The sequence below is a fragment of the Zootermopsis nevadensis genome, unplaced genomic scaffold, assembly GCF_977971745.1.
Source record: "Zootermopsis nevadensis isolate Lab colony 2312 unplaced genomic scaffold, Znev_1.0 Znev_ptg000005l, whole genome shotgun sequence".
Classification (NCBI taxonomy): Eukaryota; Metazoa; Arthropoda; class Insecta; order Blattodea; family Termopsidae; genus Zootermopsis; species Zootermopsis nevadensis.
In genome coordinates this window covers 3886292-3912562 of record NW_028259137.1, presented here as the reverse complement: position 1 = coordinate 3912562, position 26271 = coordinate 3886292, and the positions used below count along the sequence as shown (strand labels likewise).

Here is a 26271-nt window from a genome sequence, read left to right as displayed (position 1 = left end):
TCGATTTGGTCTGCGTATTTCCTCAGTTCATAAATTTGTTAGGTCTAATTTGCGTTGAAACATTTTTACTCTCTTCTTACTCTCTTGACAGTTTACATTATTTCTTTTAGCTACGAACGTAATACACATTTGTTTCAAGTAATTCCATTATTTCTGGCGCCAAAAGGCTTGAACACATCCAGCGATAATTTGTAGCCCTTCGTCACAATTTCTCCTTTCGTGTTCACTCCGAATGTCTAGACTACTTAATTCTCCTATTCTAATTAATGTTTACAACAGCTTAATATTTTTCCAGCTACAAATCTGATATTCTCCTTCGTTCTACCAGATCGTAATTATATGCAAATGCCATTTGTAAAGATACTGATTTTTAAGAAATAATTTTACATTAAATTATACTTTAATTTACAGTAGCTGAAACTTGTATCTTAAATTAATTATTCGGTTTTGTCCGTCTAATCACAATATATTTAAAATTTAAAATTTACAAATAAGATAATTAAAATATCATTTTATGTTCCACATCGAATAATCGATTTACATTTGGAAAATTTTTGCAACATGTTTCGGTTTCATCGAGCCATCTTCAGGTGTAAAATTATATCAGCAAACTTAAAACTGAATTACAATTTCTGTTGTGTAGCTTTTTGGAGATGTTCATATCCATCTACAATCTCATCTTTGGTATGTTTAATTTTACTCTCCAATTATATAATTATTATTTCATTTTGTTTTCTATATTCTTTCATATTCATTAGTGTTTCTTTGAATCATTTGCTTTGCAGGCCGATGTAAAACATCAAAAGCATTTCACTTCAAAACAATACATTCGCTCCAATATGTGAAAATAATCTGGATATGAACATCTCCAAAAAGCTACACAACAGAAATTGTAATTCAGTTTTAAGTTTGCTGATATAATTTTACACCTGAAGATGGTTCGATGAAACCGAAATATGTTGTAAAAATGTTCCAAATGTAAATCGATTATTCGATGTGGAACATAAAATGATATTTTAATTATCTTATTTGTAAATTTTAAATTTTAAATATAATTGTGATTAGACGGACAAAACCGAATAATTAATTTAATATTTGATTCACAATATGACGCAATTATACTATTTTATGAATAACTTGTATCTGTAACGTGTGATTTTACATTAATCAGAGCCAGTACGCAAACAGAAGTTGCTTTGGAAATATTCATAAATAGCCAAGTACGTCGCTGGCATGTCGTGATTAGGCAGTGTAGTATTCCACAGGGAGACGGCTAATGTTATACTGCGTCTGTGAGTGACCAATAATTGCTGCTAGGTGGGCCTTCTGTTAGGTACTGATCACCATGGAAACATATCAGTAGCTCCATGCAGAACACTCATCTACCCTATGAGGCAAGGCAGTCTCTATTGTTCAATAAAGGAAAAATGTGTGTACTGAGTGGAAGTATTATGCTTGAAGTAGCATCCTCGATTCATGCAAGCCCTGACCTCTTGTACCAGAACTATATCCTCATCTGGTACTCTGTATCCACATCTACAGGTCCTCCCAAAAATACGAGGCTCGTCCACAAAGTAAGTTTCCCTGGGGCCGTTTACAGAAACAAAACACAATTTCATGGAAATATTTATTGCAACAGATACAGCAAGTGTCCAGCTATTTTTCAACATATTCGCCACCGGAATTGAGACATTTGTCATACCGTGGGACCAACTTTTGAATACCTGTGTCGTAGAAGTCTGCCGCCTGGGATTGGAACCACTGTGTGACAACCATCTCCGCCTCTCTGTCATTCTCAAAACGCTGACGCTGACCGGACAGGAATTTCTTGAGGTGTAGGAAAAGATGGAAATCACTGGGAGCGAGGTCCGGGCTGTAGGGTGGATGATTAAACACCTCCCAGCTGAACTCCTGCAGGAGACTTGCTGTCTGTCGAGCCGTGTGCGGCCTAGCGTTATCACTGACCGCACTTCACAGTCGGCGGGAGCTGGAATAAGAACCTCCATCTTCAACAGCTGCAACGATGCTACTGTGAGAACGCGGGAAGTTCCGTTAGTGCATGAGCCATGCTACGTCATTGCTCTATCACGTACGCACAGTCGCTTCGCGCAATATAAGGTTTGCTAGCTGTGGGACGAGTGGGAAACTTACTTTGTGGACGCGCCTCGTATGTACACACAGCAGCAGCTGCTAACCGCTGACAGCAGCGCCACGAAGCTAACGGTGGCCATTTTCATCACCTACGTCTGATTCCCTAATTCACCAAATGCCAATGCTGACGTCTGTAAACTGTTTAAATTGTTAAAATGTATGTATTTAATTTATTGAATGTGTGTATACGTGTTTTGTTTTTTTTGGGGGGGGGGGATACGTATTCTGTACGTTTTAAAGTCAGGCTTATTTCTTCGAAACTTAAATCGAATATTAAATATTAGGCACTTCGCTGGTAAATAAATAGTTTCTTTATTCGTCCCATATTTATTTGTCATCCTTGTACAAATATTTTTGGTTATTCTGTCATCGTCAATTTTGATGTTAATTTTCTAATATTTTCGCGTCTAACTCTGAATAATTTTATTTAAGGAATATATTTGTAAATCTTAATTTATTCTTCGGGAATTCTGTCTTTCAGCTCGTATCCTATCGATATATTTGCGGTTTCCGATATCACGTAAAATTTTAGGTGCATTTTTTTAAAAAAAAAATTGTGCATTTTCGTGTTTTAAATTTCAAGAATATATTAAGCGCTCCACACACTGACCGAACCTCGTATAATTCTTCTCCTTCTTTCAACATGTCGTTGAGGGTGTCTTTTCTGTTCAAAAGTAAATTAGCTTTCCACCCTTCCGACCAGTAGCAGATGTTTCTTAATCACTGTCTCACCAAGGTCCGTGTTTCTTTTCAGTTCCACCCAACATCGACGACTCTCTCAGCAGCTCTGACGTCATTGTGAGGGAGACGGCAAACGTGACTCTGACGTGCCACGCCACTGGTTCTCCACCCCCGATCGTCAAATGGAAGAGAGATGATGGTAGCAAAATAGCCATCAACAAATCCTTGTCAGGTACGATTCTCATCACCTAAGATTAATTAGCAGCTTTACAAAACACACTCAGATATTTTAGAGTACACGGGCGTGAGCATTCATGAGTATTATTAATTCGTCTGTCGTGGGTTTAAATTCTGCCCAGTGCACTGTAAATTTCTAATAATTAGCATTCATCATATAACCATCCTTTCCATGGCTTGATTAATTTTATAATAGATTACCACATGCGTTATTTTATCGGGGGGGGGGGGTGCCTTGATCTATCATCCTAACAAAAAACATTAGATAAGCATATATTAAATCTTGTCCTGTCTAATCACAATAAATTCTTATTAAATATTAAAATATCACAATAATTAACATTTAAAATATTTAAAATATTAAATGATGTTCTTTATCATTTAATATTTTAAATATTTTAAATGTTAATTATTGTAATATTTTAATATTTAATAAGAATTTATTGTGATTAGACACGACAAGATTTAATATATATTTATTATATCACAATATGACGAAACTTTACCATCTTATTAGATAAATAATTTTGGGGGGGATTGTGCACCGTAGTACTTTACAGACGTTTCAGAAGAGCCTTGATCTGTTTGTAGTTTATTTAATGAAGCTTTCGATACTTCAGAAAAGTCGTCGGATTGGGGGAGGGGTATTTAGTGAATAATGAATTGTGAAGGATGTGGAAGGAAGCGGTCTTGAAATTATTTTCATTACTATCCCGACATTTGTCATGAGTGTAAAGAGAAACCACGAAAAACGTCAGTCATGACGTCGGGTATCTGGGTCTTTCAGGGTTTTGAAACCAGACTACGAGGCAACAACCCAGAAGACAGCAGTCTTCATAATCACGGCCTTGAAAACCTGAATTTTTACACAGATTAAGAATGTTTTAGTACATTTTACATGGACGATGTGATGTAATTAAAGGAACATGAGATATGTGGACCTATGGAAAGTGTGTCGATAAATTAAAACGGAGACTGTATATACGAGGTGCGATCGGAAAGTTTCAAGACTGTGTCAATAGAGGGCGAATCGGATGTAGTACGAGCTTCTGCCGCTAGGGGGTGCGGCCTACATTTATAGTGAATCAGTGTGCCAGCCGGCATCATCGACTTAGCATTTGTTTCTTAGTTACGGGCGTTTTGGTAGTGCATTACACCGACCTCCTGCGATTTCGGAATGGCGTGTGCATCAAATTTTGCCAAAGACTCACCAAAACGGCTACGGAAACCTATGAAATGCTAAAGCAAGCATTTGGGGAGTCCGCAAACTTTTGTGTGGCATTCACGTTTTAAAAATGGCCGAACCTCTGTCGATGATGACGAGCGTTCTGGACGACCATCTTCGAGCACAACGCCCGAAAATGTTACGAAGATTCGGCAGGCCATTCACGAAGATCGACGTCGTACCATCAACGACTTGTGCGACATTGTTGGGATAGGCTATGGGACCTGTCAGCTGATTCTAAAGGAATAACTCCACATGCGACGCCAAGGCTCCTGTCTGAGGACCAGAAGCAGAATCGACTTCTCGTTTGTCAGGAGCTCAAAGATCTTGCAAGAACCGACCCCAACTTCCTTTCTAAGCTCCGTGTGACTTCTTCCTCTTCCCAAAGATGAAAATTCAGCTAAAGGGAAGGAGATTTGAGACGATAGAAGAGATTCAGGCAGAATCGCAGATGGTGCTTGACAGGCTGACAAAGAAAGATTTCCAGGGATGCTTCCAGGCTTGGCAGCGGCGCTGGGATCGTTGTGTTCACTCCCAGGGGAACTACTTCGAGGGTGATGGATGAATTTAATACCTGAGATAAGTGTACGGGTTTTTATACGCGCAGTCTAGAAACTTTCCGATCGCTCCTCGTACCTGTTTAATGCAATTTTGAATGTTTCTGCAAAGTGTGAGAACTTATCATTTGGTGTTTGCAAAAACGTTCGCCAGTTGACGCTCGCCGTCTGTCGCCTGTTCACAGTGGCTGAATGGGACGGCGAAGTTCTGGAGTTGACTCGCATCAGCCGACTAGATATGGGCGCTTACCTATGCATCGCGTCCAACAGCGTCCCCCCGACAGTCAGCAAGAGAATTAAAGTCAGCGTCGACTGTAAGTATCTCGATCCTTAATAAACGAAGACCCACTGATCTCCCTTTGCTTGTAATCAGAATTTACCTGCAGGCTCCAATTTTATTATTTCAGTTAGAATAAATATTTAAAGTATTCATTTAAGGACGGGGAATTTTGATGTCATTTTTATTTATTAAAGCTTTTAAAGGGGAAAAAAAATTAGCTGCTCGTCTGTTTTGGGATTTATTATTCTGCTTTCATCATTACGTCTATCAAAAACCACTCTAATGTACTGTCCGTCAGTATCTCAGCGAGACGTGTTTATCCTGTCATTGCGATCTGTAACAGAGCTGAAATATTTAACAAAATTTGTATTCTACTTATTGATATCAGGGAGCCCCCTTAAATTAAAATATTTTTATATTTTCTTTAATCTCGTTTACGTTTTAAATTATATTTGATTGTTTCTTTTTTTATTTTAGTGCTTGCCTGTAATTGGCTTTTCAGCTGTTGTCAGGCATTTTAATAAATGGATTGAATTTAATTAAATTACTAATCGCGAAGGCTCGTAATGTCAGTATCTGTCTCAGTGACGATTTGATATTTCTCGCATTGCGCTCTAGACCTACGTCATAAACCCACGCTACTGTCTGCCCTCTGTACTCAGTCATCGTAGTTCAACATATGACGTCATAATTGGTTTTAACATATTTCCTGATTCGTTAATTTTATTAATCATTTAGTGAAAATTAAAATTTTAATGCAAACGTTAATCGCTTTAGTCATAGTAGGTCACGCAAATAACAGCTGTCCACAGGTTTAAAACTCCTCCTTACGAGCGTCGTTATGTAACTAAAGCATTTGATAAGATGTCGTCACATAAATTAAGAATGTAACTCAAATTTTATCTGCAACACATTTTCTTCCCCTAAATATTAGTAGTACAGGATTCTCTATGTTCTAAGTGTCATTCTCTGAGCAGATCCTCTGCCCTGTTGTACTTAATTAAGGCATTTAATATATGAGACCCCGCCTGGAGGACAGACTGACAAACCAGATTAACTTTCTCAGCTTTTACGTTTCGCGTCTGAAAATGTACTCCTATTTAACGTGCAAGAAACACGCTATAAACTTTTACAAGGAAATCGATAACAACTTCAGAAATTGCCATCGGAATTAATCTCCTAAGGGAATGTCAGTTCGCGAAGTATAGGGGTTGGAAGATACATCCCCTGTGCGGATAGGCTACACGAAACTCTTAACAGTCGGGGCTTCAGAAATGAACTTTACGTCAGTAACTGTCATTGTTACGTCTTGTAACGAAACTTCATGTGAAAAGTTGAACACTTACTCGATTTCAAGGACTAGTAAGGTTCCGAAGGTTTACACGTCGTGTGTCTTAATATTTCGTATTGATAAAGAAGCGTTGTGCCTAACTCTACGGAGTCCATTGCCGCGATGTGAATATTCCGCCACTCGAATCAGCTGAACCTTATCCTTTAACATTCGTATTAATGTTATCCTCCCATTTGTGCCTAGATCCCACATACTGTCTGTTTCATCTTCGTTGTCATAATTTATCTTTTCTGTGTTTCGGTTTTCAAATAATTCTCCCCATCAACCTATTCCCTCAAACACTGTCACCTATCGCCATATTGATTTCATATTACGAACATTAATCAGCTGTTGTCATCGTGTCAAAGTATTTTATAGTTAGTCCTCATTTTCATAAATTATTCGCTAATATGATATATTCCTTCTATATCTGACGATATTTTGCATTAGAACCTAGATTTTAAACGCCGTGTGTTCTAAAGTTCGTCACTAGATACAGTCCTGAACAGTTTTTCCCCATCAGAGCATATTTCTATAAATCAATCTTAATGTTATCCCTCCATATCTTCCGGGTTATCTGTTTTAGAGCGGAATCTTCAGGTAGGCCATTGTTTTATGCTTAATTTTATTATTTAAAAATGTAAATTACCGATATAAATTACGTAGTTCCTCAATGCCTCACTCGCCTTAGCTCCACGTATTCTAAATGCGTACCACTGTACTAAAAGTTTACTTATTTCTTTTTCCAAGTGGATTTACAGTCCTTGATTTACCTAAACCGGGTTAGGTTAGGTCGGGTTAGGTTAGGTTGGGTTAGGTTAGGTTAGGTTAGGTTGGGTCAGGTTAGGTTAGGTTAGGTTAGGTTAGGTCAGGACAGCACAACACGTAAAGACGAGGGCACACACCGATGCCTTGAGTGGGATTCGAAATAACGATCCTAGTTGTACTGACGTCAACAGTTACGTCGGCGACCTGGAGTGGCCTTCGGTCTAAAATGAAACAAAATTAAATCTGAATGTTCGAGAAGAAAGTGTGAATCGTGATTTTTATTTCGCGTTTATGCAGCGAAGTATAACTTTCATGAAGAATCCAGACGGCCTAATTTAAAATTCCTCCCGATTCTGTGTCACTATTATCATATGAACATATGAAATTATTGTTTATATATTAATGTAACTATTTATTTTGTAAAAAGAATTATTTGTTTTGCGGCTGGACGCATCGATTTACGTCGATGTATATTTAAAAATAATCTACTAATCTGTGTGACTGTATATTTATACAAAACCAATACAACGTCTCTCGCTCATAACATTTTTTTTTTTTTGCGAATATAAACTCTTATTTGATTTTAATAAACACAAATCTCCTTCGTCTTCATTTTCTGTCTGCATTTTTTATGATCCTCGGAGACCACAAATGGACAGGGAATTCGCATCAGGTTACGTCCTGACGAACGCAGGGTCGAATAAGAAACCTTCCTTCCTATATAAGAAGGTTGTGTGATGTAACCTCAAAGACACAGATGGACTTTTCTTCAAATTCCGTCTAAGCGTTCGAACTATTTTTATCCTGCATTCCAACTCGCTTTCTTCTGCGAATTGACTGGTGATGACGTCACACCATCTGAATCATCTCTTGTTAACTAGAAGTCACTTAAACATTTACCTACGTCGAAAAATTATACTTTTATTTCTATCGGAACATACGGAGAGATGGCACAAATACTAATTCGATGATGCCGGCTGGCACACTGATTCACTATGAATGTAGGCCGCACCCCCTAGCGGCAGAAGCTCGTACTACATCCGGTTCGCCCTCTATTGACACAGTCTTGAAACTTTCCGATCGCACCTCGTACCAGAGTTAACTAGAACGCAGTTCCACAAGTTACGTGTTCCGGAAATGAAGTCATGTCCACATATTTCAACTGAAGGTCCAAATCATTGCTTTCTCGTCTCTATGTGCCATGTTTCGTTTGTACATAAAATTCTTGTAATCTTAATTATACTTATTGTATAGTAACGCGTAAATAATATTTTGCGTATAATTACGTTAAATCTTGAGATATATTCTCACATTTAAAAGCAAAAACCTGAAACTGGAATAGTGGACCGACTGACAGGTCACATTTTCAATCGGAATAACTAATTATGCATAAAATATAGGCAGACTAATCTAAATACATAAAAAATGTAACATTTTTTAACGTGTAGAAAGAATTAGTCACTGCTGCATAAGATAAGAATTTAGTGTCTATGTTAATAATTTATTTAGAAAATTATAACTCGTTATTCGGTTTAATAATATCCAAGTTTATATATTTGAAGTTTTACAAATTATTTACCAAACCTGGGGTAAAATACGTAACTGTGACACTTACGTGACAAGGAAAATACTAAAATTGTGACAGAAATTAGATCATCAAGACCAGTAGTTGGATAAATATAAGAAATGTTTACAAACATGATAAATTTAAGTACGAAGTAAGACAGGGATTATGTACGTAAAATACAAAGATCTTGGAGACGATTAAAAGAAGAAAATTATTTCTATACCTGTAAAGTTATTAAGTCGATAAATGCATAAGATAAACTCGAGACATAGCAAATGTCGATGTTTTTTAATGAAATATCGAGAAAAAGTATACCATCGCTGTGATGTTTGTAAAAGAGGAGGGGGGGGGGAGCTTATGAAAGCTGTCTTTAAGGCACCGTGAAAAGTCTTCTGCTTCTGAACAGCTTCGCGAGAGCGTATAAATAATGGCTGTAAATTTTCAGCTGACAACTCTGACACCAGCCAACGGTTTCGTTATAACGTGGACGCAGTAACGATAGATGGGCGTGTTTACTACCCGGGCTCAGTTCCGTGCTTTTGGTTTGCGACTAGCGAAATTACTCTGGACTTTTCACCGCGTGAAAGCGTTGGAGAGTTATTTCCGAACTCTGTTGAAAATACTTATTTTTCTCTCTCTGGGAGAAAGTAATAAAGTCTTGAATATATGAATTATAAATCTGGTTTCTTCGATACAATTTTAGTTCCGGTCTTTACATACAAAGACTGCCCATGTTTTATTTTTTTTTGTATGTTTTTTTTATTTTCAGAAGAAAATTTTCTTTCGAGGAAATTAACGGAGTGACGTCATTAAACATATATGAATTCTGATTCAAGTTTACCTTGTCAGTAAATTCAACGTCACAGCATTTATTTATAACTTACTTTCGTTTCAAATATAAATTAAGTAGGCATATGTTATCATCAGTGATATTTTTTTTTAGCAATTTCACAGTTTTCTTATTAAAATTCTGTGTGAACGTGAAACCATTAGACACTTCCTCATAGTCACTTATTTTTGACAATCGATAAATTACGTGGTCGATGCGATAATTTTATTGGAAGTAAAGTAACATGGCAGCTGCACTGAATGTATATTACTCGTTTAGGCTGAGATACGTAATAAATCGTAAATTTGAAATTTTGTTTGGAGACATCAGATATATATTTGAAAATCAGGATGAAATATTTCTTATAATTTAGAAATTACAAATATAGTGACTGGGCTAAAGTTTACGGTTATAATTCTCCAAATTTATCTTACAAAAAAAAACTGTATGTGTATGTAGATATTTGAATATAATTTGTGTACAGACATAATAACAAGTCTGTAATACATTTAAAATTTAAGTAAGTAAATATCGATTCGTAAAAGATTCGATTATATGACCACCTGCGATATGGAGCGAAATTGAACTTCGTTCGATCTAAGTATGACAATAGCAGCGTCAGATTTAAAGCCTCTGTATTTCCTTAATGAGTTCTACCACACCCTGTATAACTTTACCTTCTGAGCATCGTTGTCGGACAAAATATTTTTATCGTAATACGTAATTTATATTTATATTTGTCTCGTTGCCAAAAGTCACTTTTGTTGTTGTTTGGGTTAAACAAAGACTCTTTCATTGAAGTTTTAAAATTCTAATCCTAAATAAATTGAGACCTAAAGTATTTGTTTTTCTTAACAATAATTTTCTTGTATTTAAGGAAATTATTATTGATTGTACAGGGATATACATCGTCTCATTATTAGCAATACTCGTCGAAATTGAACAGGAATCCAAAAACTTAATTCTTAATTTCATTAAAGAGATATAAAGATGGCGTTGTAGTCCTAAAATCATATCAAAAGTTTCTGTAAACATATTATCAAAGCCGCTTTGTTAGCGAGATGGAAATGTAACATTTATTCAAATGAGACATATATTTTAAGAGCACGTTAATTTATTATATTTCAACATAATAACTTCTTAATGGTTACAGAATTTGCTGAAAATGCTCTCTGTTTGTTTCAATGCATAACTGAGCCCTGCGATGCCAAGAATTGTTGGTATATCGACGTATCCCAGGCAAATGGCGTGTTTCTTTAGCCAAACGTTACCCTTCATACGGGTAAGAGTCGTCATTTGTGAGATCGGGCGATCGTGGAGGTCAAAAACCCCTGCCCTTTCCGACGTATGTGTCAGTGTGGGTTAGTGAGAGTCCGAAAAATGTTTTACGTCAGGGGTAAAATGCGTACGAGGACCAGGACAGAGTCTGTCGCATTGCCAATGTTACATCATTCAGTAGATGAGCTAATTGTTCCTTTAAAATACGTAATTAGGACGCCTCTGAGTGCGGAGGTGTTATCTCGTCAGGTCCTATGAGAAGACAGCTAATTAAATATTTCTCCCCAGACATTAATTATAAAAGTCATGCCTCGTCGCTGGGCAACGTTGCCATATTTCCGCCTGTAGACCAATGTTTAGAGGATTTTTTTTTGCGTGAGTTTTTTGAAGTAAAGCATGATCATTTTATGTATTTGATGTTAATAATATTCCTCTGTATGATTTTCTATGATAAGTCGTTAATAAATCTACATTTCCTTTTTGAAAATAATATTTTTAAAACTTCGGGTTTTTTTAGGCGTATAAACATTTTCATTCAGCGTAATCAAACCTGATTTGAGGACATTATTTACTCGGCCAATTTTCATAGAAATGTGTTCATACTCATAAAAATCTAAGACTTTTACTAACTCCTTAGAGGAAAGTCATCTTGAAGTTGCTGATAGTCGCCCAGCTGGTCGATATATATTTTTTTTTCTTTTATGAAAGTCGCCACTCGATCGTAACATGAGCTAGATTCAAAGACAACATCCTCATGTCCTAATCATGAGGATGTATTTTAATATTATACTTTCATCTGTACTTAAATCTGCCCAAGTGGTCTTTACCCTTCAGATATTTCGACTAAAATTTTGCTTTCGTTTTTCATTTCCAAATTTTTTTTTTATCTTTTAATGACGTCGAAATATTCACTTCAGTTTCTTGTTTCAAACACCCTCAATGTCCGTCCGCCAGGATTATCACTTCACGTCCATATAAGATGAAATGTAGTTTCGTATATTTCAGTGTTTGTGCTCTTAATAGTAGTAATAATAAATTACTTTGTTACCATTAGCGAATTTCGCACAAAAAGTATCAAATCTTATAAGGACAGAAATTAAGGACGTGAATTAGTTGCATACTTAAAAGTTTACCGTGCGAAATGTTTTATGAGAATTTCAAGTTCCGTGCGTTTATAAATTGAGATGAAATTAATGACCATTTAAGACAAACGCGGGGTGTTAAACTAGATTCTTAAATTAATAGATCTCTATTGTCTCCCTACCATCACTTGTGGGTTTTAGGGATTCCATTAAAATTTCGATAACGTTGAGGGTTTGGGAGTTAGAGCGTTTTGTTTTAAGGAGAAACTGAAATATATTTTCTCTGAGAGATACTTAAGAAAACAACTGAGCTAAACGGTCCCTTGCTCCAGGGCATTGGTGAAACGATCATTCAAGCAGTCATTTGTTTTAACGCGCGTTGTACCCCTCGCCGTCTCCTTACCGACCCCTCGCCCCTCGACCGTCTTCTCTAACAACCGCTGACACAATGAGACAACAAATACTTTGTTCTAATGTTACGTCGTATTGTTACATCCTGTGGAAGAAGTAGTTGTGGATGATCCCGAAAGATGGCATTCTCATCCACTGATTCTTTTGCTGTTGTTTTGTTTCAGACTAAATGAACGGTCGTATTAATTACGTATGGATTATCACTGTAACGCTCAGCTAACCGTTTCACTGTTACAGTCGCTTTATGGACTGAATTGCATTTCGAGACAGATTTTTGAAACATTGGTATTTATTTAAAACAATTACAATTTGTAAGATAGTGTAATTGCGTCATATTGTGAATATTATATCAATTATTTATTTTATTTAGTAAATCGATCAATCGATATGGAACATGAATGATATTTTATTATCTTAATTATAAGAAATTTTAAATAAAATTATATTGTGATCAGACGGATTAAAATAAATAATTGAATTACAATTTAGTTGTTCTTAGGAATAGAATGTAATTAAATTGAAATAAATTGAAATAAAATATAATTTTTGCATTTGGACGAAGTATATTTAACGTATGTACCTAATAGACGTATGTATAAATACGATTAAAGTGTCTCTGGACACAGAAGGTGAATGAAATGATGAACAGACACGTGGTGATAAGAGTAACTCAAAGAGTAATCTGCCTAAACCACGGAGTTTACGTTTATTTTTATGTCCATGCTGGGAGGACCGAATAAAACATCGCTTGATCAGGGAGCCTGAGGTCTTCGGCTAACCCCGTTTCATCCGGGTGAGTTGTCGTCACCTATAAACAGTCTCCATCCCGCGACGTGGGTTTTCTATGATCCTCAGAATAAACAGCGATTATTTCCTTAAACAGCGTTAACCAGTTGATCCTCGTAATGGTGAAGTGCACTGTTTTCTTCGCGGTACGGACTGAATCCTTAAATACGTAATATTTAGACGAGCTATGACTTCAAAGGGTTAACCAGTTGATCTTTGTAATGGTGAAGTGCACTGTTTTCTTTACGGTGCGGACTGAATCCATAAGTGTTGTTTGACCCGAAAGGTCATCTAGATACAGTAGAAGTTTACCGACGTTTCAGAGTTCCTTACTGCCTCCATCATCAGACGGCAAGCACCTCTGTAAGAATAAGGTGTTGAGGAGGATATTTGAGCCTAGGAGAGAAGACGATGGGGCGTGGAGAAAACTGCATAATGACGAGCTTAAAAATCTTTACTCCTCCCCCAGTATTGTCAGGGTGATTAAGTCGAGAAGAATGAGATGGGCTGGGCATGTAGCGCGCATGGATGGGACAAGATGTGTGCACCGGGTATTGGTTGGGAAACCTGAGGGGAAGAGACCTCTGGGGAGACCTAGACGTAGATGGGAGGATAATCTCAGGCGGGATCTATGGGAGATAGGAGTTGAAGGAGACTGGATTTCGTTGGCCCAGGACAGGGTCCGGTGGAGGGCTTTGGTTAATTCGGTGATGAACTTTCGGGTTCCGTAAGCCTTGTAGTTAGTAATATTTTTAAGAGTATACATTATTAAAACGTTTACAGTAAGATTAATTTGACTACTTAATTTAAAAGAGAAAGCTATATGAAAAGTTCTCTTAAACACTGATAAAGTGTAAAAGTTAAAATATGAGAGTAGTTTAGAATTCTAGGAGTATCGGAAAATTACCTTCCGATCGGTCACTAAGACAGACTAGATTCACTGTTGAACGAACAAAGTACCCTTCAGAACTTCTCTTAAGACCGGTATAGAAATTCTAGTTCTGACGTGGTTTTACTCATCTGCACTCCGCCGTGCGTATTGAGTGACCTTGAAACACAATTTGGTGGTTGCGACTCGTTACTCAACGTGGAGGAAGCTGGATCACGGAGATGTGTAGCTTATTTGACGGACGCTCTCACAATAGCAGTCACTCAATATGCAAATGTACGCTGCTGGTGTGCAATCGGAATATTATGTAAACACTCCAAGGAATGTTTGCGGTGTAGTGGCAAGCCCTCAGTTATTAATACAGCCGTTCGTGGTTCGCTGTTGTCATTAAATTAAGCTGTTGAAGCTTGTAAAATCAGGAACTACAGTTGCTTGCTTTATGATTTATATCTTTGAAACCCAACCAGCCAAAACGCTAACTGAAGGCGTCTTTACGCAAAGCGTCGTTCCTTGCTAGATTACACTGTTCCTGCATACGAATGGCATCTTCGAAACTCGTGAAAATGTTATTTATGAATTCAGTCCGTACCACGAAGTAAACACAACTCTTCACCATTAGAAAGATCAACTGGTTAACCCTTTGAGGTCAAAGCTCGTCTAAATATTACGTATTTAAGAATTCAGTCCGTACCGCGAAGAAAACACAACACGTGACCATTACAAAGATCAACTGGTTAACCTTTTGAAGTCAAAGCTCGTCTAAATATTACGTATTTAAGAATTCGGTCCGTACCGCGAAGTAAACACAACTCTTCACCATTACAAAGATCAACTGGTTAACGCTGTTTAAGGAAATAATCGCTGTTAACATCGAGGATCATAGTTCGTCTGATTAAGATTTAAGAATTCAGCCCGTACCGCGAAGTAAACATAACACTTCACCATTACAAAGATAAAATGATTAACGCTTTTAAGGATATAATCGCTGTTTACACTGAAAATCATTCAAAACTCATAAATAAAAGGTTCAAATTTGCCGATTCTTAAAGTAGCTGGTATGTATATTTACCACTAGAATTTGGCTGTTTAGAAACAGCATTGGAGTGCGCTGTATGTACTGAAGGCTAGCGGAACCCGACTAGAAATTCACGTCTCTCATTCTCCTTCGAAAGGGATGGTACAGTGATGGAGGGGGTGGTTTTCAACACTGGAGCCGTGTCGTCGGGGGTGGGAGGGTGCGATTAGCGAGTGGAGGGTTGCGGGCGGGGATGAGTGATTGCTATTATTGCTTGTAAACGCTAAGCGTTTCCACAATGTGTCAGGTCTGCTAATTTTCGTCGATATTTTACACTTTATAGTTCGGTTGCAGTAACATTCACGCAACGTCGCCCGGAATGAAAGCACTTTGGTCTATACGGACTAATTTATATACAAATAATTTATATTTTTAGTGCGTATATGGCGCCTGAATGAGTGTTGTCTGTGGATTCCGGAGTACTTGACTAAACCGGATTCAAACATTTGTTAGTCAGAACATTTCTTGTGCTGATGCAACCACGTTACGGACGTCAACATATCGAGTTGTCGGGAAAGGAGAAGTTTGGTTTTCTGGATGGTAATTTTCTATCTAATAAATCAGATCGAATCGCTTCCCCAAATGTTTGTATCCGCGAATCGAAAGCCATTTCTTAGAATAGATTGCTACATTGGCAGAAATCCTGGCCAGCATTTGTGCTAAAGAGTGTGTTTTGGTGGTTGATTTGCTGGACTTAAAAGAGCTCATGTTTGTACTTTGAATAAATCGTAGATGGCTGTCTTCTGGGTTGTAGCAACGTATATAGTCTGGTAGAAATTTATCGACGTTTCAGAGGTCCTTGCTGTCTCCTTCATCACATGGAGGCAGCAGGGACCTCTGAAACGTCGGTAAACTTGTATTCACGGCGCAACAACCCAGAAGACATCCATCTTCGGACTCTCCGCTGTGAGAACCTGAAGAAATCGAATTTAAACAAAAATGACCTAGAATCATTTGTTGCTTATTTTTATGAGCAGCTGAATAATATTAAAATAATTTATACATATTGTAGTGGTTTAGGCGGTTGTTGTGATAAGGATCAGCGTTTATAGTTTTTCGAAGTACGTATTGTTGAAAAGCAGTTACTAGATTCGGACTGTAGCGTCGGTAAGAAGTCTGACAAGTCCCCACTAACACGAACAGAAAAATACTAAAAGAATTTAGTACTGTGAAATGACGAATAAAAAATGCTACAGAGCGGCAGAATTTGCTTTATTCTTTCTTTAAATGATATCAGGGAAATCGAATGGAATGGAATGTTGAACTGAAATACTTCCAGTTTGACTACAGTTATAATAATACAAACGACATTAATATAAAAACTAAATTACTCAGAATCTGGTGGTGAATCTGAAGCAAACGTTATTCGCATTTTCTGCTCCAAATAATGTCCCCAACCTCTTCAAATATTTTACTCGATATGTTAATCATCCTGTATAACACCTGATAGGAGATTTAAAAATTAATGACCGGTGCAGATTATATTCCGTGTTGTCTGCAGTTCGCGGGACGTGAAGTGTACGAATGTGTTTTATTGATGTCCACAAGGACAGCCGAAGATCTTACTGTAGCTAAATGTTTCACACTGCCATTAGTGTTACTCGACGAGAATCATTACCATTTGCTCTTGGGCGCGGAAGCCAAAGTGGGTTCGATAATGGATACATTTTCACTATTAGATTTCCAAACCTGTGATTAAAGTTGTCACTGATGCTCTCAGAATTTGTGTATTGATATAATAATGTTTTTTTGTGTATTAATTATTTATATTGCCATAACCCCATTTTCCCCTCTACGTTCTACGCTTTACAGTTCACGTGGAATTTTAAAGAATGCGAACCCCGCGAACAGCGAGGCTGTGCTACGTAGTCTCTTGTTATAGGTTTGAGTAAAGCGCCCAATATTGTTACGATATGCTTCTAATTAGTAAATTAAGTAATTTGAAAGTAAAAACCTGAAATCAACAGTAGTTTAACCCACCTTATTAAAAATAAAAATAAAAAACAGATGAAGTTAGACATAATTGCTCTAATTCCACTTTGCAATATTTCAAAAGACGGAATTTTTTTTAAAAAAATCATATATCATCTCTGCATACAAACACATGTGATTGTGAGATTACATTATTTCACATTTTCCAACTTTGTGAGTTAGCCCGCTGTTGCTCCCATGTATTTTAGTCTTGGGGGACCAAACCATGTTAGCGCATGCTCAGAGCTCGTTTGGGCAAGATCTTTAGACAGCGGTCTCCTGTGTTACCGCTCCTAAAAGCTCACATATTGCTCCAACACTCCGGAGAACCTATTGAATTCGTGGGCGTGAAAATATGAAGGCAGTAGGTCCTTCGGTAAGGTTCGTAACATAAGGGTCTACGTGTGGTAACCCCGGGATCTGATGTTTTATCCTTTTTTTCAGTTCCTCCGATGTTGTGGATTCCTCACCAGTTAGTGGGGGCGCCGGTGGGGTACAGCGTGACGCTGGAATGTTTCACGGAGGCCCATCCAACGTCGCTCAACTACTGGACTCTGGAGGACGGCCACATGATACACGACAGTCGAAAGTATCGGGCGGAGAACACGGTCGGCTCGCCTCCCTACAAGACGCACATGAAACTTACCATCAGCAACATACAGGAACGAGATTATGGCACGTACAAGTGCGTGGCGAAGAACCCGCGCGGCGAAACAGATGGCATCATAAGGCTTTACAGTGAGTACCAGCCATCACAAATCGCTTTTTTGTTTGTAATGTTACGTTCCGGTAGAGGTCTGCTCGACACCGGGCATTAACCTCGGGCCTCTGCCTGATTTGGCCCCGAAGGCCTGGGCCTGGTTATCCAAATTATGTTTGGATTCAGCCTGGGTTTTGTCCTGGTACAAATACAGCAGTCAAACAGGTTTACTGGAGACATTAGTTTTTTTCGTAAACAAAATCTACGCTCGTCACACATTTGAGCTCCGGAAGAAATCTCACCTACTTGATTTTCGCCGGAGTTTTCGTATGTGCCCACTCCGAGGAATACTTCCGAGATAAAACCTTGTAGACTTGGCATCCGACATCTTCTCACCGTTCCTCAAAACCCAAAAATAACCTCAGAGTTTCTTATAACGTCGTTAAATAGTCCATTCAATGATTAATGACATTGAAATACGCGTGTATTAATTATACGATAGTCAGGGCAGATTTTCAATCGATCGGGCTTCATTCTGGCTGGAATAAAAGTAAATCTGACTTAAGTGGGGTACAAGTAACATATCTGAAGATACATTTTATATTGGGCTGGACCGGGTTAAATAGTCGTCGGCCGTTTAAAAATTTTCTCCTCTCAAAGGCGTACGTTTGGACCTTACGCAGAGTTCAATGCTCGGAATGATACACACGACATATTGAATTATATTTTCGCCTAAGATACCATTCGCCCATAAATAATACTTTATCCTCCGAAAGGAACCAGCCTGTGGCCTTTAAAAAATGACACTCAACGTGTATGTCATGAGAATTGTATTGACACAGACGAAACCTAACGTTGATGTGTAGTGGCAGCACTGTATTTCGTGTTATTTAACGTTCATTACAGGATATTTTGATGTGATGTAGGATAGATTAGCGAGGAATCTTCTTTTAAATCAAACATTATTAATAATTATTCCTCATTTCTTATCATACGTCATATAAATACGTTGTATAAGGTCCCAAAATATATAAATATACCATTATTTAATTTACCATTCTCGTAGTAGAGGAAAATCCTAACTTGAGGACTGTTCTGACGTATTATACCAACTCCGATGTGGACCCCCATTCGACTGTCCCGTGTACAGTTGTAGGTCCAGTGAATTAACGTGTATCAGCCGTGTAATTTAACTTAAATCCAACTTTACCTGGTCCACAGCTAAGACCGTTCAAGACGGAGTTAAGTCTGGCCTGCGGCTTCGTACAGCGGACGTATAAATCCGCTATCGACTTTCTATAATACTTAAGTTAGCAAATTCAACTCCTACGTAACCAAAAAAAAAACTTTAAACATTTATGTATTCATCATTTTGGCACATGGATTTTGTGATTACAGTGTTTGTTTATGCTGGTTACTGAAAAAATAAATTTGAGCTGGGGTACTATTGGCCCGGAATACTAATATCCTAACGCCGTGGCCGATTGAATTGAACTTGTTCTCATCTATAGTAATTTATCGGCAGGGCCTTTCAAAATTGGGATTCACGATTTCGACAATCTGCAAAACGCCAAAATAAAAATTCAGTTTTTAATTAAACTAAATAAGTGTTTATTGAAACCGTAAATTCTTACGCTAACATCATTTTAGATAAGAGACCAGGTGTCTTTAAATGAAGATATACGATTCACAAAACAATATCTGTCTTGAAAAATGTTAACTCCATTTAGCAGAGTTCTCTGTGGCAAGCTAACAGTTGCTCACCTACAGAAAAAAAAATTGCTGATTCATTATCTTGATCACAGATGTCGCCACTAGTCTAATATTATTAATTATCTGTATGAGTGTTACATTTTTAAACGCTGTTCAGTTATGTTATTACAGCTGAATTGATAATCTTCGAGATGTCATGTAAATTCGGATTCCTTTCCTTTGTGTTCAACGCGGATGTGGGGATGTTTAGAACAAACCTCAGGCCTTTGAGTCTTTCCGAGAGTTAAATTAATGTCAGATGTTTTTTTGTTACGACGCCAGGCGACAGAACATCCCTTCACTTGATTTTACTGCGTTAACTGAGAGTTAAGGAAACCTCTGGAGACATGCCCTTATGGGGCTCCACTTATTCTCCCCCCTCCCCCCCCCCCATCTCTTACATTTCGTCTTTCTCGCTTTCCGAGAAAAGAAAACTTTCCGTGTAGGAAAACTTTGATCGCGCTCCATTTTTCAGAACGTTCATTTCTCCTTATCTCTTGCAGCCGATATTTATTTCCAGAATACTTTCTTCTCGGAGAAACAACTCCCCAAGATCCGATGTTGTCTCTCGTCAACATGGCTTAAAGCAGGGATATACAAAATGGTTACATTTCCTCGTGAATAAATCATAACATAAAAGGAAAATATAAATTATTATTATTTTAACATGTGATTAAACCAGGGGTGGGGAACCTTTTCATGTTGGAAGTCCGCATTAATTTAGCTGTATTCAAATAAGGCCCCATTCAAGAAACTTCAAATAGATATACTTAAAAATGTACATTATTTTGTAAAAATCTAACTACTATGTACTAAATAATTTCAAAAAATAAAAACTATTTGTTAATTTTAAAGTTAACTAATCTTTTAATGACTTTGTTGTGTCTTGTTTTTGTTTGGAAAGCATTTGAATATTTGGTTGCAACATGTATTAATAAAAATATTACGATTTGTTCTGTAAAATTTTGATTAAGTCAAAACGCCGCACTTAAGGACCTATAAGGCCACAGGTTCCTCACCCCTGGATTAGACATTGGTCATCCGTGTCCAGTTTCGTGAGAGTCTGCGAAGGATTTGTTATGAAAAAATTGACAATTGAATAGGCATTTCTCACAGAAACAAAGTCATTATCCTATAATCCTTCGTACATATTAATGCCCTGATATATTTGATGAAACCTTCGTCACGGACTTACGAGAAACTTGACTGGTCTTGCATAAATTAACTTTAAAATTTCACTGTCACGTTTCAGTGTTGTTTCACGTCAACATGGTCGAACGTAGTGATAAACAGTGTTTTTCGTTTCCCCTTGAGTTAATCGTAAACTAAAATGTAACATTGTTTATAATTGTTTAATTTTAATCGTCTAATCACAATAAATTCTTATTAAATATTAAAATATTACAATAATTAACATTTAAAATATTTAAAATATTAAATGATATTCTTTATCGAAATATTCGATTTACATTAGACCATCATTTTTCATGTTTCACGACATGTTTCGGTTTTCAATGAACCATCTTCAGGTGTATAATCGATATAAATTCAAATGTAATATTCTAACATTATCATCTCATAAAATGTAACATTAGTTTGAGTTCTATCATCACGTGCCGTAGATCGGGCTGTAAGAAGCCGTCTTCTCATTGTACAGATCGGAGTTCGATGTTATGCAACATCACTGTAGGATCTGTGAATACAACAATTTCTCAGATTCTTAATCCATTTGAAGTCGAAGGGAGAGAGAGAGGTCGTAGTAAGACGGAAATTAACAGCTTCTATTTGCTCTTGATTAATTAAAGGTGAATATTAGTAATAGTGTCCGTAATTAATAGATGATATTTTGTAATTATTTCTGCAAAAATGCAAATATTCGTTCATTAAAAGTACGACTCAACCGGATGATGTATGACGAGATTTGACTTGGATTTTCATAAGATGGTAAAGTTGCGTCATATTGTGATATAATAAGTATATATTAAATCTTGTCCGTCTAATCACAATAATTATTATTAAATATTAAAATATTACATTAATTAACATTTAAAATATTTAAAATATTAAATGATGTTCTTTATCGAAATATTCGATTTTACATTAGACCATCATTTTTCATGTTTCACGACGTGTTTCAGTTCCTAAAAGAACCATCCTCAGGTGTATATAATTATATAAAGCTTCAAAACGATAAATAATTCAAATACAATTTTTCATACATTATGCAGTTTGCATGAAAGGCGTTGAATTCATTCGGTTTCATGCATTAATACTTTCAAGAGAGGGATTCTGTTACATGGAGTTACTGAAATGTGTTGTGTAATAGTTATCACCAAAAAATGTACTCATAAAATCGCAAAGAACGTGTTTTTCTTAAATACGACGCGTGTAATCAGGACAAAGCTTTCGAATGAAAGCACGTAATAGCCTCGTTATATTAAATAGTCTATTAGATTTCTCTAAATCTTAAGTTTTTATAGAAGCAGTGTCCGACACAGCCTACTAGAAACGTCTTCCTTCATTCAAGTGAGATAAGCCCAAATTCTTATATACGTCTTTAATAGAGCTCAGGGCTCCGGTCAAGCGTGGGAGGTGTTCTTTTGAGCGCTGGGTCCCCGCCCTGGAAATATTTCTTAAAAACATTGATGTCAGACAGAGGCAGAGTGGTCGAAGGCCAATTGGGGTTGAGTCACCCCTTAATATAACCTATAAAATACGCAGTACATCCCTCTAAAACTTAGAGGATCAGACAGACTTATGCTACAACTCTCTTCGAGAAGGACACATCAACCTGATTTTCATGAGCTGTCAGTCTTTTCATTGCGCGTATAAAATTATAAAGACGTCATTAAGTAATAGTCAAAATGACCTCCTATCTCGATTTATTCCACCTTTAACTGCGTAAAAGGACTGCCCTCTCATATTTATTTATATTAGTCCACCACCAGTAATATGGGTCTTAACATGGATTAATGTAAGTTAAAATTAATAATAGTTTAATAAAAGTTTATTATGTCAGGCGGATAAATTTAAAAAAAACCCTCAGAAGATACTATTTAAGCCTTTCTGTAAAGTGGCAATTAGATTAATGTGACTCGATAGGCCTACTATTACGTCGTAATACACGTAAATCTAATGTAAAGTTTTTATCGAGATGTGCCAAAATATATAACTCAAAATACACGAAAATTCTCCTCAAATTGAAGTCTGATGTTATCGCAGAGAACGTATGGGTGTTCATCTTCTGGGTAGTAACTCCATACAGTCTTGTAAACTGCTACCATCTTTTATTAACATGCTGCCTCTACATTCAGGGTTGAATCCTTACATATATCGACATATACCTTGAACTGAATTATATCTAATGGAATTTAAACGTGGTACTGAATTTTATAGAAGAAAATTATATAATGTATAGTTATGTATCGTAATGTCGACATGAACAAGATACACGTGTGAGTTTTGCGTAAATTTGTGTGATTCGACATCAAAATGATTGACAAGATATTGTTGATACGTGATACTGATTTCAGTGAGATTTGGTAACGTACTGTTACATACTGATTGATTGATTGATTACGTTACAAAACCAACAGACGTTTTCTTTATAAATGTTTTCTACCACATTTCTATTCTCGTCCAGAGAGAAAGCCAACCACATTTCCTGAGATAAATGACAGGGGATGGCATTGCAGGTGCTTGCAAGTTTAATGATGAATTTTCAATCAGGGTACAGTGATTTCGATTCTTGGAGAGACTACAGGATTGCCCACGTTTCATACTTACGGCACTTAATTGTAGGTATGCCGAGACGTTGCTATGGCGACCGCAACTTGCCGAATGCATTGTGGTTGGCTGTGCTCACTCCAGCAACCCGCACAACAATTCGTGTATGCACGTTGCCTAACTGGCCGTATCGATGCTACGCACAGCTCAGTGCATGCATACCAATAACCACTCATGCAATATTCTTTGCCTCTTACGCATGTACGCGTGTGCGTGATGGGTTATATATTTCACTTGCCCACTGGTAAAAATCCAAAAAAATCCTCGTGAAAGCCACTATCAACAAAATTCCCTTCTCATGAATTTGAAACATCAAAAAGGAAACATTCAGCAATGAAACACATTGGAGCTGAATAGATTTGTATAAAATCATTACATCCTGATTTGTCACTCGATTTTTTGTGAGTTTAAAATGAAATAAACATGGTTTTTTATGTAACGTGCTTAGTTTCAGAACCACATTAACCGCCTTTACCGGGTATCGAACTCAGGAAAGTTTTTCGACGTTTCGGTAGTTACTTGTTCTCTTTGTGGTTTCACAGAATAACCGTGCTAAGTTTGCTGTAAATTGGTATATTTCTTCTCAAGGTATAAATGATCATGCAAACACGCAATAGTATAACCGTACGTACCAAAAATTTCGAATTTATACAAAAAGATCGCGTTCAATAGCAAATAATGGACCTAAATGTTAATCAGGTACAAATCCCGCCACCATTATCTGTGATATCACAGCGAATCATTTTATAGCTCATATTTGTGTTGTTTATTTAGAGACGTTTCATTATTATATACAAAAACAAAACAAAAGAAGGTCTAGATGCGAGGCGGAAAATATTTTTTGGATTAGTAATAAGGTTGATGAGATCACCAGGAAAATGGTAAGATTATTCGTTCCCACGGTTTTGAATACAAAGATGGCTCTGTTCTGGGCTGTAGCGCCGTGTAATCTGGTAAAGTTTGCGAATGTTTCATAGGTCCTTGCTGCCTCCATCATCAGGGAGAAATTTACCGATATTTCAGAGGTACTTTCTGCCTTCATCATCAGGTTCAAGTTAACCGAGAAGGCAGATATCTTAAGAAGATTCTGTTGTTGTTAGAACAACAGATCATGTTATCAGTCAGCCAATCACAGAGTTCAAGCCCACGTAATTCCCCATACTACAGAGTAATAAGTAGGGGCAGTTGAAACTCATATCAGAGTAAAATCATGATAACACGTGAGTATAATGACAACAAAACACCTGAAGATGGTAGAAGATTAACCAATCGAAACATCACATGGGCATGTATAATGTATACACCAGAGATTTTGTCACTCACATTTTGAGATGTTTTACGGGGTAATATATGTTTCTGTTGTATTCTACCCGATTTCTCTCAACTTGTAAATCGTGATTCTGAAACGGTTCAGAATTCTACGAGGTTTAAGGCAGGGACAGACAATGTTCGATTAGTTTAATGGTCTGAAACGACTATGTGTAGGGGAGAAATTTTATGTAGGATATTGTATGAACCGAAAGAGGAGTTAGTGAGTCATATGAGGACGGGGGATGACAGAAGAAACGAACGAGAGCGAAAGTCTTAGAAAATATAAAGAAGCTAGAAATTATGGGGCCGAGCCGTTGTTATATTTGGTGATAAATCATTTCTAGTGACAAAGTCGCGCGTCTCTTTCTACCTCTGGCGTTTGGATGTCTCTTCGTTGTGCTCGGTATAAATGTATCAATGGCATTCTGACACTCGATTCCAATCATTCATCGAGTACTTTCGCGAAAACCGTGGACAAGCTTAAAATTCTGAAGAAGCTAAAAAATGATACTTGTGATGTAAGAAGGCAGCCTAATGACCTCGTACATTACGAAATGATTACTTCTCGACTCGCGCATTGTTCAACGTAAAATGCAAAAATGTTCATCAGATTTATACAAAAGAATATTGAGTCAAAGCTTCTCATATTTCTAGAGTAAACAAGAAATATGAGAAATAAATTACGAAGCATGAGACCTCCTTTCCTTCAGGTGTTTAAATTTAAATAAAAAATACCGTAGTAACTGAAAATTGACGGGTTTCTACGTAAAACGACATCAGTCCAAAATAGGTATTTTTTTTAGTCAGTTGTTACCATCTTAAAGGTCAAACCTCACTTATAATTGGTCTAACGTATGAAAATTAATTATGATTTGAGGTTTTCAGAGCGGAGAGTCTGAAGATGGCTGTCTTCTGGGTTTTGATGCTGTGTAGTCTGGTTTCAGACGTCGATAGCCCTGATTATGGACACAGCGAGGACCACAGAAACGTTGATGAACTTCGACTTGACTTCACGGGCGTCAAACCCCAGAAGACTTACGTCATACGGAAAATTAATACTGAACAAAATAGTTTGTTGGTACTGAAGTTAATTTGAATGCATTACGTTTGTGAAGAGTTGAACTAACAAAATTTTTGATTATATTTCATCTTAACTAACGCATCAAATGGAGGCCTAGCTATTCAATAAAGTGTCTTTCTTCTGCACAATTCGATGGTTTGTACCGTGTTTGCCAGGTGTCGCCACTGGCCCCTGTTCTCAGTCATGTGACTGCAGTCCGTATCCTCAAATTTTGATAAATTTTCGTTCGCGGAAAGAATAAGTAATGAACCCCATGACGATTACAGTGGTTATCCATTTCCTAAGAGAGACACTGTAATCTATTCTGACCCTCTAATATTACCTCCCATTTTCATAAGAGCACAAATCTTTAATCCCCTCGTTATTAAATTGTCTCCTCCCTCCTGTATCTTACATCTTCTCAGACGTCCTCAGTCTTTATGAGATTTCAAGTTCTCAAGGCGGCGAATGTGAAGATGACCATCTTCTGGGCTGTTTCGACGTTTTGTCTGGTACATATTTCCCGACGTTTTAAAGTTACTTGC

At 37.2% G+C, this 26271-nt stretch overlaps 1 protein-coding gene across 5 annotated transcripts in view; it reads left to right on the top strand.

The window, feature by feature from the left end:
• The window catches only part of LOC110841259 (neurotrimin), a 497850-nt gene that overhangs the window by 432385 nt on the left and 39194 nt on the right, over positions 1-26271 (top strand). For all 5 annotated transcript variants that reach the window (XM_087343406.1, XM_087343407.1, XM_087343405.1 and 2 more), the window contains 3 exons: positions 2906-3064; positions 5037-5165; positions 17562-17855. In XM_087343406.1, the coding sequence (XP_087199532.1) occupies positions 2906-3064; positions 5037-5165; positions 17562-17855 (582 nt within the window). The remainder of the gene's footprint in view (positions 1-2905; positions 3065-5036; positions 5166-17561; positions 17856-26271) is intronic.